This window comes from Prosopis cineraria, unplaced genomic scaffold, assembly GCF_029017545.1.
Source record: "Prosopis cineraria cultivar Desert tree isolate PC_DT_omini unplaced genomic scaffold, ASM2901754v1 PC4, whole genome shotgun sequence".
NCBI classification, from domain to species: Eukaryota; Viridiplantae; Streptophyta; class Magnoliopsida; order Fabales; family Fabaceae; genus Prosopis; species Prosopis cineraria.
In genome coordinates, this window is record NW_026555335.1 from 7838746 (window position 1) to 7851577 (window position 12832).

At 31.8% G+C, this 12832-nt stretch overlaps 1 protein-coding gene across 1 annotated transcript; it reads left to right on the plus strand.

Annotated features, from left to right (window-relative positions):
- Positions 1-2128: 2128 nt before the first annotated feature.
- On the plus strand, positions 2129-2482 carry LOC129308450 (uncharacterized). The gene has a single exon (XM_054949560.1). The coding sequence runs from the start codon at positions 2129-2131 to the stop codon at positions 2480-2482; it is 354 nt and encodes a 117-aa protein (XP_054805535.1).
- Positions 2483-12832: the final 10350 nt, after the last annotated feature.

Consider the following 12832-nt stretch of genomic DNA (forward strand, 5'->3'; position numbering starts at 1 on the left):
TACAGTAAGTAATATAATCTTAAAAAAGTTCTAAACATATAACAATTTAAAAGAAAGAAACACAAATAATTAAATCGAATAGCCATACACGACTAATGTTAAGTGAGAATAAAAATAAAATTTTCATATCTACAACTACTAACTACTCTAAAGTATAGAAATTAAAGAAAAATTTGAAAAAGAAAAGAAAAGTTACTTTAAAGGCAAAATGGGAACGGATAACGGCACCAAGAAGAAAGAATGAAGAAGAAAACACTCACAATTGAAGAAGTACTAAAGAAGTCAACGATAGAAGAAGAAAGAATAAGAGAACAAAAATGGCATTTAGAAGGTGGAATGCGAAAGGACAACAGCACCACGCAAAAAAGCGCAAAGATGGTGAAAAAGTGATGGCAACAAGACCTAGAATGGTGACTCGACAGTGATGCCGGTAGACTGAGCGATGAACCTCGACGATGGCCAAGGAGGAAGCTTTTTCAGTTTTAGGTATGGGAGGGAGAGCATCAAAGGAAAAAAAAAAAGCTGAAATTGAAGGAAGAACTATTGAAAACGTGATGAAACTATGTTAATTTTTATAAAAACTAATGTGATTTCAAGTTTCCACATCGTTTTTGGAAATATATGAAAAAAAATTAAGAAAAACTTTGACAATCCACATTGGTTTTTTAATAATCGACATAGATTGTAGTTTTTACATGTAAAAACTATTGCACATAATTATAGTTTCACCATTGCCTTTTTTTATTACAGTTTTTTTAATAACCGATGTTAAAAGGTAATGTAAAAAGAATATTTTGTAGTAGTGTTATTAATGAATTTCATGTTGAGTGGGGGATAACTTTACACAAATATTTAGGTTCATAAATACAAAGAGTAAAATGGGAGAAAAAAGTTCACATGTACTATATTATATTGTTTATATTTTAAACTTAAATTAGTTGAAAAAAAATACTTATATTTTAGACTCAATGGAGTAAAATACTTTATAACTATTCTATTTCACTCCTTTTAGTTGAAAATATAAGCAGTTAAAAGTCATACGCCAAGAAAGTTCTTATTGTCATAAAAATATATGTTGTTTTCTTTTTATACTCTTAATCCTAATTACTAACATATGAGTTAGAGATAACTTTATATAAGGGTTTAGGTTAATAAACACAAAGGGTAAAATGAAAAAGAAAAATTTACTTCTAGATTGCTTTTATTTTGAATCCAGATTAACTAAGAAAAAATGTTTATATTTTTGGGAGTGAGTAGCAATTGATCTTGTTACAATTGATAGACTCAACTAAATGACCGTATAGACCTGACTGGGCTTGATAATGGGCACTTGGTATATACTCTAATAGTAACCCGAAAACAAAATACAATTTACTTGGTTTAATTTCATGCAAATTAATGAATTATATGCATATACATCACTTTTCTTTGGCAGTCTAGGCAAGTAGTTAGAGATGTATATGAAGAATCATCATTGTTCCCCCTCCCTGGCATTGAAAATTAAAATTTGGTTGTGTTAATATAAAATTTGTCTTATGTATGCAACATAGATTTAGTTTTAGTACCCATTACAGTGATATGCATCACATAGAATAAGAAATGAAAAATACTACATTATGGAAGAGGCTATGGCCATTTAATCTTGCCCAATTTTGAGTTTGTATGAATGCAAAAAACATCTTTGGAGCAATCCCCAATAATTTGGCCTAATAATACTTGAATTTGACTCAGTAAAATAGTCATATAAAAAAAATGTTACATTATCTACCATATCAAAATCCCAAGACTCTCTGTAACATTTTCATTTTATCTAAAATCTTTACATCTGATCAGCAAAGCAAAAATTCCAAGGCTAATAATATGAGCCTTTGCATCGATTCCTTGAACTGTGACATATTAATAAATCCCCACTTGTCTCAGCACATGATACCATTTTAATGGACCAACGAGCAAAAGCTTGCTGATGGTTATCACTTAGCTTGTCTTCTTCTGCAGGAAAACGAACACCCTGCAGCTATAAAACCAGGCTTCTAGTTCTGCTTATCACCCAACACAGAAGTACAGAAGCCAAAACAATCTCAAGATCACTTTGGGTCCAGAACTAGGATACATATAATATAATACACCAATGGCTTTTGCAGGATATCCAAGTATGACTGGGGGCTTCGGTGCTCAACCTCAGGTGCAACCTCAATTTCAACCTCAGATGCAACCTCAGTTTCAACCTCAGATGATGCAACCTCAATTTCAACCACAAATGCAGCCTCAGTTTCAACCTCAGATGCAACCTCATTACAATCCTTATTCCGGTTATGGTTTTTCTGGAGCGGGAATGCCTCCTGCTCCTCCTGCCTCTAATCATTACCATAATTCCGGCACCGAAACCATTCAAGGCGACACCGTTCAGACTGGAACCTTCAAGGGTCACGGTACCGGAGCTAAGATTCAGGGCGGCTTCACCGCTTCCGGTAACATTCAGTGATGATTAAGCATCGCTTGTAACGTACGTATGTGGAACCTATAATTATCAACGCAGCTGAAGATGTTCTAATTAAGCATACTATGTCCTAAATAATAATTTATGCGTCTCCTGGGCATATTTGGTTTATTCTAGTCTTGTGATCCTCAGTGATGCCAATTGTCAATACATTTTATTTGTGTCTATATGTTAAGAGGAACCGACGATTTGTAAAAGCAAGTTATAAACATAAGCTATGATACAGAAAATGACACTTAATTACATTAATAATCAACATTCATATATTATACTATTATTAAAAATCATGACTAATTTTATCTTCATCAATTTTTTTTGTAACTTTTCTCATTCTTTCAACTTTTTTCACATCTTTTAATTTAATAAGATTACAAATATTTAAAAAATAAAAAACTGCTACTATCTCTTGGCATGAAAGAAATTGATAAAAAGGAAAACGTGCACGAAAAAAAAAACTAAAGAAATTGAGAATCAGGGTCTACAATTTTTTGTTTTTAAAAACAAAATATTAAAAAGCTTGTCCAGATAAGTGTTTTGAATATACTTATTTTCAAAATTATTTTTTTTAAAACAATTACATATTAAATTTATATTTATTTTATTTTATTTTATTTTGTTTTCAAAATACATTGCATTTGTTTATTGAAAACTACAATTACATTAATCAATAATTATCATAAACCACCACTATTAACTGTTGGTGATTATCACAATCAGTCAATTTAAAAATTTTTAAATTATTTTTAAATTAGCACAATCAAACAGATTTTTATTTTCATTATTTTGAAAAACAACTTTAAAAACTATATTGCAAGACAGATTTAAAAAAAAAAACAGGAACCAAACAGGCCTTTAATGTTCTGCTTTCTCCTCAATTGTAATTGCTTCAAATTGGGATTGAAATTGAAAAATTAGAGAATGGAATCGAATTCTTTCCGAGTGAATTTGGAATTTAAGTGCAGCACAAAAACTAGTGTTCCACTTTCACCCAGAACTAATTTATATATTCCTTTGATCTTATTTATAGGTCAGAGAGAGAGAGAAAATTTGATCTTATTTATAGAGGACATATATATTTTCAATGCTCCTTTTTACATTTATGCCTTTACTAAATGTTTTGAATAAAAAGATGAGTAATAAAATTTAAGAATATTTATTAGGTATAAATATAAAAACTTGTTGAATTTTAAGATAAAATTAATGAGGTTTAAGATTTTTTTTTTTTGGTTTTGGTAAAATGTGTTGAAAGTAACTTATAAATAAAAACAACTAGTAGGAATGGGGATCGAATTCCCAGGAATGGGGAAAGAGAAGAGACGAGCAAGAGCAGTGGAAGGATGCCACATTTTAATTCAAAATCTTAAGTTAAGTTTTTGAATCATTTTCCTTATTATATATTAGTTATTAAGCTTAACTTTATCCAATATAGGACTTTTTACATTGTCTTTAGTCTACTCATACTTGAACAACCTAACAATCTCTTCCTCAAATATAAGTCTACAAGCTTTTCATATTAAAGCGCTCCAAATACCAATTTCTGACTTAGGGCCAGCTTGGTTTTAAGGCTTCAACAGTGTGCCACGCCCAAATCCTTGCTGGAACAAGGGCTAGTACTATATTTAGGTCTCAAATATGTGCACAATAATGAGTTTTCATCTCTTGAGTGAAACCGGCTTTGACACTACTTGTTAGGGAGTGTGAAAATAATTAGCGAAAGTAAAGTTGGGCTTAATAACTAACATACATATGATGCTACAATTATATTGACTTAAAGATTATGTTAACCGGCAACAAACTCAAGTTAGTACAAGTTTTGAGAGTTTTAGTCTTTTAACATAATTTTAACTTGGTTCCATTCGTCTCATATATCAAAAGGAGAAGTGCCAAACGAATCAATATCTTTTCTTTTTGTGAAAAAGAACAAATAATATCTCTAAAGCCTATTCAAAGGAACCACGAAAGATTGGAAGAACTATACTTTTATGGCTATTTCTAAGCTTCAAGCATTTGATACCTCTCTTGCTAAGCAATATCATACATAGACCATTCATTAATATTATTCGTCGCTTTGTTTAATTTGAGTTCAGGAATTAATCATGCATGCCCATTTCGTATATTCTTCTTTTCCACCACTATAATAAGAGGCAGCTTAATAGATCAGCCCATAGCCCAAAAGTAAAACAGAGGATTTTGCTTTTGTTTGCGAAGAAAGAGAGTTCAACAATGGCTGCTGTAATGAATGGAGGAGGCTACACTAACAACCTGGTTACACCAGTAGCGCAACCTCAAGTAGTCAACATTAATAATACCAACATTTTTGTAACGGCACCGCAGTACCAGTACAACATTTCTTCCAACGTTGGTTTGCAGAACATTGAAGATACTACGAATCAGACTGGGATCTACAAGGGCCATCAGAGCGTTGGATTCCCTGTTCTTGCCTCCTACGTTCTTCCAAGCATACCATCTTGATTTCTGTATTGCTCCAGGCTCAGGGATCTTTCATACTTTTGTTGTGAGGTCAATATTATGTCACCCAATTGATACTACGATTTCTTGTTACCAGTATTTCTTCGACTAAATTTCCTACCGTAATATGTGTTTCAGTTCGCTATTAACCATAGTAAAATTTTTGGTCTTCAAGTTGTTCACATCAATTAACCATTTAGTACTTTAAGTTTAATCTTCATCCCCAGTCCAATTCTTAAATTTTCAAAATCATAGACAGTCTTCATGGTTTTGAAAAGATGCAAGGTGAATTATAAAAAGAAGCGTGAATGGAATGCTTGATTCTTTAAAGATTTTTTTTTTTAGACTTTTGGTTGCAGACATATAATCCTTGATGCAGATGTGATGTATAATTATATTGCATATAATTTATTATGAAACTTTAGGAATTTGATTTATAAAGATTAAATTTTAGGGATCAACTTGATAATTAAAAATTAAAGCAAACTTGAGAAATTGATAATTTCATTATTCTTAACTATAATAATTACATTAAAGTAACCTTTTCTCTATACACTAAGGTGAGCAAAACCTATCAAAACAAACCAATCCAATCAAAACCAATCATTAGTAAGGTTTGATTTGGCTTTATAAATTAAAATACTGAATGGTTTGGTTTAAATTTTGATTTTTTTTTTTAAACCTTAACCAAACCTGAACCATGCCTTTCTATATTTTTAAGTGGATTTTTCATAAGTAATGTTAGATTAGTATTAGTGTTTATTATTTTTAAATTTTAATTTCAACCAAAGTTCAGCCCAAGACTATTTTACTTTAATAGAATCCCTAATCCTACTTAAAAGATGGTCTAGACTAAGAAGAGGTATATTGTCGTTGCTAACTGAGAAAAGTCAAATATTTCGTGACTTGCTACTGAAACACATTTCCCTTTTATTAATTTAAAATAAGTTTTTTTTTACTATAGACATTAAGATAATTTGTAATGAAATTTAAGTCATGTTAATATTATTTACAATGCATATACTCTAATGTTTATTAATAACAAAATTTAAATATTTTCATTTTCAATTTGATATTGATTTTCATTCATAAATAATAAAGTTGTAACTTGATTTTGAAATATGGAAAGAAAAAAAAAGAGTCAAAACATATTGAAATTTGATTCATATATAAACCAAACTAAACCAAATCGCCCAAGAACCAAACTAAAACAACCTTAATAAAAAACTGATCAAGTATCATTCTTTGTGCAAACTGATAGGTTTAGTTTGGTTTGATTTGGTTTATATTTTGATCAAACTGAATCAAACTATACTTTTGATCACCGATATTGTACACTCTATGATACACTATGAAGTTAGTAGACTATTATTTGCTCTTTATGTATCTAACTTTGTCATAAAATAATAGTTTAATTTATGAATGAGCCATTAATTTAATTTTTCCCAAAGAATAAATATAAATCCGGTGGAACAAACTTTTGTAACTGACAATAATATTGATATCTCTATCAATATATCATATATGTACATATAATTAAATAAGTATTGAGTTATATTATTATTATTCACATATGTAATCAGTAATCACAACTAGAATTAATGGCTGCTTAGCATATGAATCATTGATCATCGCTGTAATAAGCTAAGCTATTTGACTAGCAGCGGTAATCACATTTGGCATTTTGAAGGGCAACATACATGTGCGTGTGTGTATAGTGTTGGGCGTTGATCTCATCATAATTAATGGACATTAATTAATATATGCTACGAAACTATTAAGAACCACACTTTTTGTTAGTCCTGAATAGTGGATTATTTCTTTATATAATGCATGAGACTCAGAAAAGAATTACAAGGAATGGAAAAAGAACAGAAGATCAAACTAAACTTCGCATATTCAATGCCTATCTCCAAAGAAGATAATGTTTAAAACAAAAATTTAATTATAAATTGATTGAAGTTTTTTTATAATAAAAAGTTTAGACGGTTGGGTATCTTACTAGAACCAAGGCATACAAGTCTTCAAACCTAAAGAGCATTTACGAAAGTATTTATAAATTGCCCATTAACTAGATGTTTGCATCAGTAATTGGCCATTTTCTGAAATAATTAACATAGTAATGATATTAACACACCTATAGTGCCACATGCGAGTTGGGTATACCGACGAGTAATTAATAAACCCAACCCGATAACAAATATTAAATTTCATTAGTCACCAAGGTAAAATGATTAAGTCGCTCCAACAACATTCATGTAATCATTGAGTGCTTGTTTGGTTTTTTATTGGTGAAAAGTCACTTTGTTAAAAGTCAGAGATCAATAAAAATCAATTATTATAATGATAATGCTGAATGAAATATTTTCAGTTTAAAAAGCTCCTCCCATAATTTTCACAAGATGCACTTTTCATTTTTTTTTGAAAATACAAAAACACTTTAAGAAAGTAAAAGTGTGAAAACTAATAAAATTAAATAACCATAATATTATTTATAAGCCATGGATTATGGCACTCATTCCTTCATAATATATGCGAGAGACATTTTCTAGTTATGAAGAATAACGAGGCAAAAGACAAAAACAGAGAATTTGATCACATCTAGAAGGAGTTGGCTTTAGAGGAGAGCAGAGCAGGAACCACTACTGCAGATCTAAATATTAAATTAAATTTAATAATTTATAAAATGTAAATTTAATTTGAACCATTTAGATTTTTACTAGATGAATAATGAACGAAAAGGCAGTGGAGAAAAACCACCACCCCCATCCATAAAGCAGAAAATGTCAAAAACTGAAACAAGAAGTTTGATTGCGGAATATTGTGGAACAGTATAATATATATATATATATATATGCGTCTCATCTTTGCACATGATGTAATTAATGAAAGCCGTTCATTATTTTTATATTATATATTAATTCTTTCTATTGAAGCATTAAAAAAAAAAAGTGAGAGCATGGGATCCCCATAATAATGGAACCAAAGATAAAGACGAATATATATTACTTCCCTGGCGCTGAGTGATACGGTCCCTTCGATATGTGCATCTATAAAAGGGATAGAAATTAGTAAAGCCGAAGAAAGCAAATTAAAGAGAAACCGATTAAGTTGAAAACTTGAAGGATCATCATCAAGAATGGCAGGTCTGAACGTGAACGGATATGCAGGGCTTGGTGTAGGAGCTCAGGCACCATATCAGTATCAGTATCAGTACTATCCATATGGCGGTGGTTATCCTCCTCAGCCTCCTGCCACTGCACCGGCGGCTGGGGAACACCACCAGAACTCCGGCACTCAGTCCATCGGCGGCAAGACGGAGCAGAGCGGCACCTTCAAGGGTCACGGTACCGGAGCCTCCATCCAGGGTGGCTTTACCGCCTCTGGCTCCATCGCCTGATAATCATTCACGCCTTTCCCATCTAATAATTAAATACCTGGCTGTCCTATGTGAACACCAATAAGAGTGCTGAGACTTGGTCACTCCTGTCTTTCATCATAAAATCGCCATTCTGGTTCTAATTTTATTGTTGCCGTACACTCTGCGCACCGTTTAGCGACTCCTCTTTTAATTTTATGAATTTTAATTTTGTTTCGCGATTATATATTTATAAATAAAAGAAATTTCAGTAAAGAACACAACAATTTCCAAAACACGGAAAAGGATAAGATGGCACACACAGATATATGTGTGTGTGCGAGCTCGACAAATCCAATTCCAAGCACCGAAAGGATAAAATGGCATGCTTGGTCTATATACCACGTACAATTCATACAAATAATGGATAATGGAAAAGAGAACAAGGTCCTTTAATTTGATTACCATTTAACTATTTAAGTATATATCCAAATCATGATTTTTAATCCTGCATTTCACAAAAAAGAACAAGGTCATTATCTAATATATATATTTTCACAAATGGATGCATGCCTTTCCCATCAATCCGTGATTTAGTAGTTAATCTAATACGTATGTATGTATGTAAGCATGTATGTATGTATGTATGACAGATCAATCAATTTTATATAATATTCTTCACCATCCAAACAATAGTTCAACAATAAAAAATACTCTGCACGATATATATAAAGGCCAAGCATGGGCAAAGCCAGCAAGCCTTCGTTCGGTCATAATTCTTTGATTGGTTTTAACGAACTATTTCAAGATGTTCCAATGGAGAAACATATGGACATGACTTCCGCAAAAAAAAAAAAAAAAATTGGTATAAAGCACCATAGACCTATTTTACTTTATAACGGGAAGATTTATTGTGATACAAACTAATTTGGATTGAGTTAAGTAAAATCAAAATAGTGACAAGCTCACCAAGCATTTACCAATATTATTGCATTGCCAAGATCACTCGAACTTGATATATCTGATTATCAAGAGGATTTATAGTTCCAACCAATTAAACAAAGTGCATGATGGTGAAAAGAAGAATGATTTTATTATAGATATAAGCCATTCGGTTCTGTTTGATATCAGCTAAGAGTGGGTTAAAAATATATTATTGTTAAAAATTTATTTTGTGAACTAAAGTAGCAATTCTGAACCATTATGTAAAGGTCAATGATGAAAAGAAAAAATTAGAAAAAATAATATTAGACGACCTTCAAAATTCATGCAGATCGCGCCACGTGACTGAGACAACACGTTAAATATCAAGATATATATGTATGTATGAATGGATGGATGACAGATAAATCACTTTTATATAATATATATTCTTCACCATCCACACAATCATTCAGCAATAAAAAATACTTAGCTTGTACCAGGAAACTTTACCCAACTTTTACCTTAGGGGATCGGATTCCACTCCCTCATCAAGAATTAATTATATATATATACATATATAATCCATGGCATGTAAGTGGATATTTAAATTTCAGTATTTGATAATTTATTGATTCGTTCCTAATTTCATCCGCTAGCCAGATAGAATACGATACTCTTGTATGTAACCAACTAATGGAGATAAACATATGGAATTTCCCTCACCGCTCATAATTGACGTTCTTATATATCACTTTGAATCTTTCCACAGTCCAGAATGCATGGTCACCACCAGCTTTAAATTGCTCCAGAACTAGCCAACCCAGCTACAGAAAAATCCGCAGCTTCAATTTTAAGCGATTTTATTAATTGATCCAATTTATTCAATATGGCAGGTATTTATGCCGGTGGCTCTCAAACCATCAATGGAAGCACTAGTCAACATGGTGAATACAAGGGCCATGGCATTGGGGCTCATGCTCAGGGATACTCCGGCGGCAGCCCCTCTCCTCTTCTGGTTCCTGTTATTCCTGAATCACTGGCGGTGCCGGCGCCGGTAGACGCTCAGAGCCCTTGGTGGTTAAACCAGTATTACAATTATGGAACATCAAGCATAGGAGGTAACACCAGACAAGATGGCACCTTCAAGGGCCATGGCACTGGAGCTTCTATTCAGGGTGGCTTCACTGCTTCCGGCGACATTAAGTGAAGATCCGCCTCTTCTTAATTACTAGATTTTGCTAACGCTTGGTGCATTAAATAAAAATGGTTCATGTAATGTAACAATATTTTGAAATTAATCACATATTGCCCTTAATCTCTGTTCCATAACATCTTGCTCTGATATACGCGCACGCGCGAAAACTGAATATCAATAAAATGGACTTGTTTTTTTTTTTTAAAAAAAGATATATATATATATATATATATATAATACAAATATCATGGTATGTTAATGATCTCGAGAATTACTCTTTATCCACTTTCTCTTTAACGTAATTATATTATGGTTTGCAAAACGAGGAATTAAGTTATGGTTTATTATATTAATATATACTCCCTTGGTTCTATTTATAGAATAAAAGAAAAAAAATTTTTATTCTATTTATAAGCCATCTCATTAAATTTTATTATAAATTTTCTCATTTGAACTCCGTTAAAATATTGAAAGGAGAAGATATGTTGTTAATGTAAGTATATTTAATATATGCAAAATTAAAAAATTATTAAATTTTTAAATAGAATTGATGAATTTTAAAGTTTTTCTTAATTTTGATAAAATATGTTAGAAGTGCTTATAAATAAAATTAAAAGAATATAACTATATAACCAAATTGTCAAGAAGAGAAATTCTTGCACGGACCAATAAAAATATGCCATGTCATGTGGCTATAAATATAAATTTATTATGTGACTAATGATATGATGGAGAGAGAAAATACAAAAAAGAAATTTCCAAAACTTAAGTAATTAAAAATAATAACACATATAAGTTAACATAACATGCTTTTATTGACTAGACTATGGATGACGTGGTGCATTGGGTTTGTGCAAAAATTTCTCTTATCAAGAATGCAAAATTTCATCTTCTTCATTTCTTCTGTCTCCTCTGTAAATATTTTAAAATTATGATGAAGAGATCGATCACAATTTTGAAAGAAATCTACCTACACATTTGAGACACAAATAAACGAACGCATAATGCATTAAATATGTAAGCATTTTGTTAAGTAATTAAAAAGATCAGCACGTGTATATGTAGGTGTAGGTGTATAGTTTGAAAAATGATTTTTATGTTACCAATCCGATACCCAATATGTGTACGTTTTGGGACGCACTTGTGCATGCATGCAAAAAATTTAGATCGGGATTTGGTGAAGTTGGATAAATTTACTGAATTAAGAAAGAGAATTAAAATAAATTTTTGCAGTGTTTAAAATTTAATAAAATTCAATCAAATTTACGGATCCAGATTTAGGTAAGTGTTTCAACTTCTCTCACTTGATAATCCTCGCACGTGACATTATAAAGATCATTGATTTAATTGAATAACGGTTGTCAGAACTGTTATCACAAGATATGAAAAAAATATCAAATCATAACTCTACCTTTTCTATATCCTATATTTTAATCCAATAATTTATATGACTTTAAAAAAATGGTTAAAACTTGAAATGTATCTTCGTATAATCATTTTTTAACTCGTCATTTCATTTATTTATAGTAAAGTATAAATGCATCTATTATACTACAGTGTAGATGTAGCTATTCATTAAATAAGATGATTTGAGATATCTATACACAAAATCCAAATCCCAAATTCACCATCTTCAAATTCAGAAAACCCAAATCCGGCATGCAATTAACTCTTGTCTATTTTATTTTAATAAGCAAGACTTCAAATGATTTTTTTTTTTGGCCGAGGAGACTTCAAAAGATTAAATGCGAATACAGACAATGTAGCCGAATTATGCCTTTTACGACGGTGCCGTTTTACTTTGTTCTTATATAAAAATCCGATTGTTCTTTTCATATCAGCTTGACAGTCCTGATTCTAATTCCTTGCCCACGTCCCACGACACAAGTTTCATCCTCATCCGTCAAGGACACAGATTCTGATTCCTTGGCCATGGAATAATAGTACTGATGATAATAATAATGATGATAATAATATAATGGACTCACTTCCAATCAGCATTAGATTCCATGTCGATAACTGAAATTATCTCAATCACCATATCAGCACCATGGTGCTCATCACTTGATGAGCAATGAAACCAGACGCTGTCATGACACCATTCTATAAAAGGGAACCAGAGCAAGCTGATGAAAAGAAAACAAAAGAAACTGAGAAGCTAAGCTTATTGAATAGTTGTAGCCTCGATCATCAATGGCAGGCGTTGTTCACGGTGTTGCAGGTCTTGCAGTTAGCATCGGAGCTCAGGCTCAGCCGCCAGCAGCCACCCCACAGTACGGCGGTTACTATCCTGCTCCGCCACCAGCTCCGACTCGTCATCACACTAATTCCGGCACCCACTCCATTCAAGGCGATCTCAAGCAAGACGGAACCTTCAAGGGCCATGGCA

Excerpts from the sequence above, each read along its gene's own strand:
- LOC129308450 (XM_054949560.1), top strand. The coding sequence starts at position 2,129 with ATGGCTTTTGCAGGATATCCAAGTATGACTGGGGGCTTCGGTGCTCAA.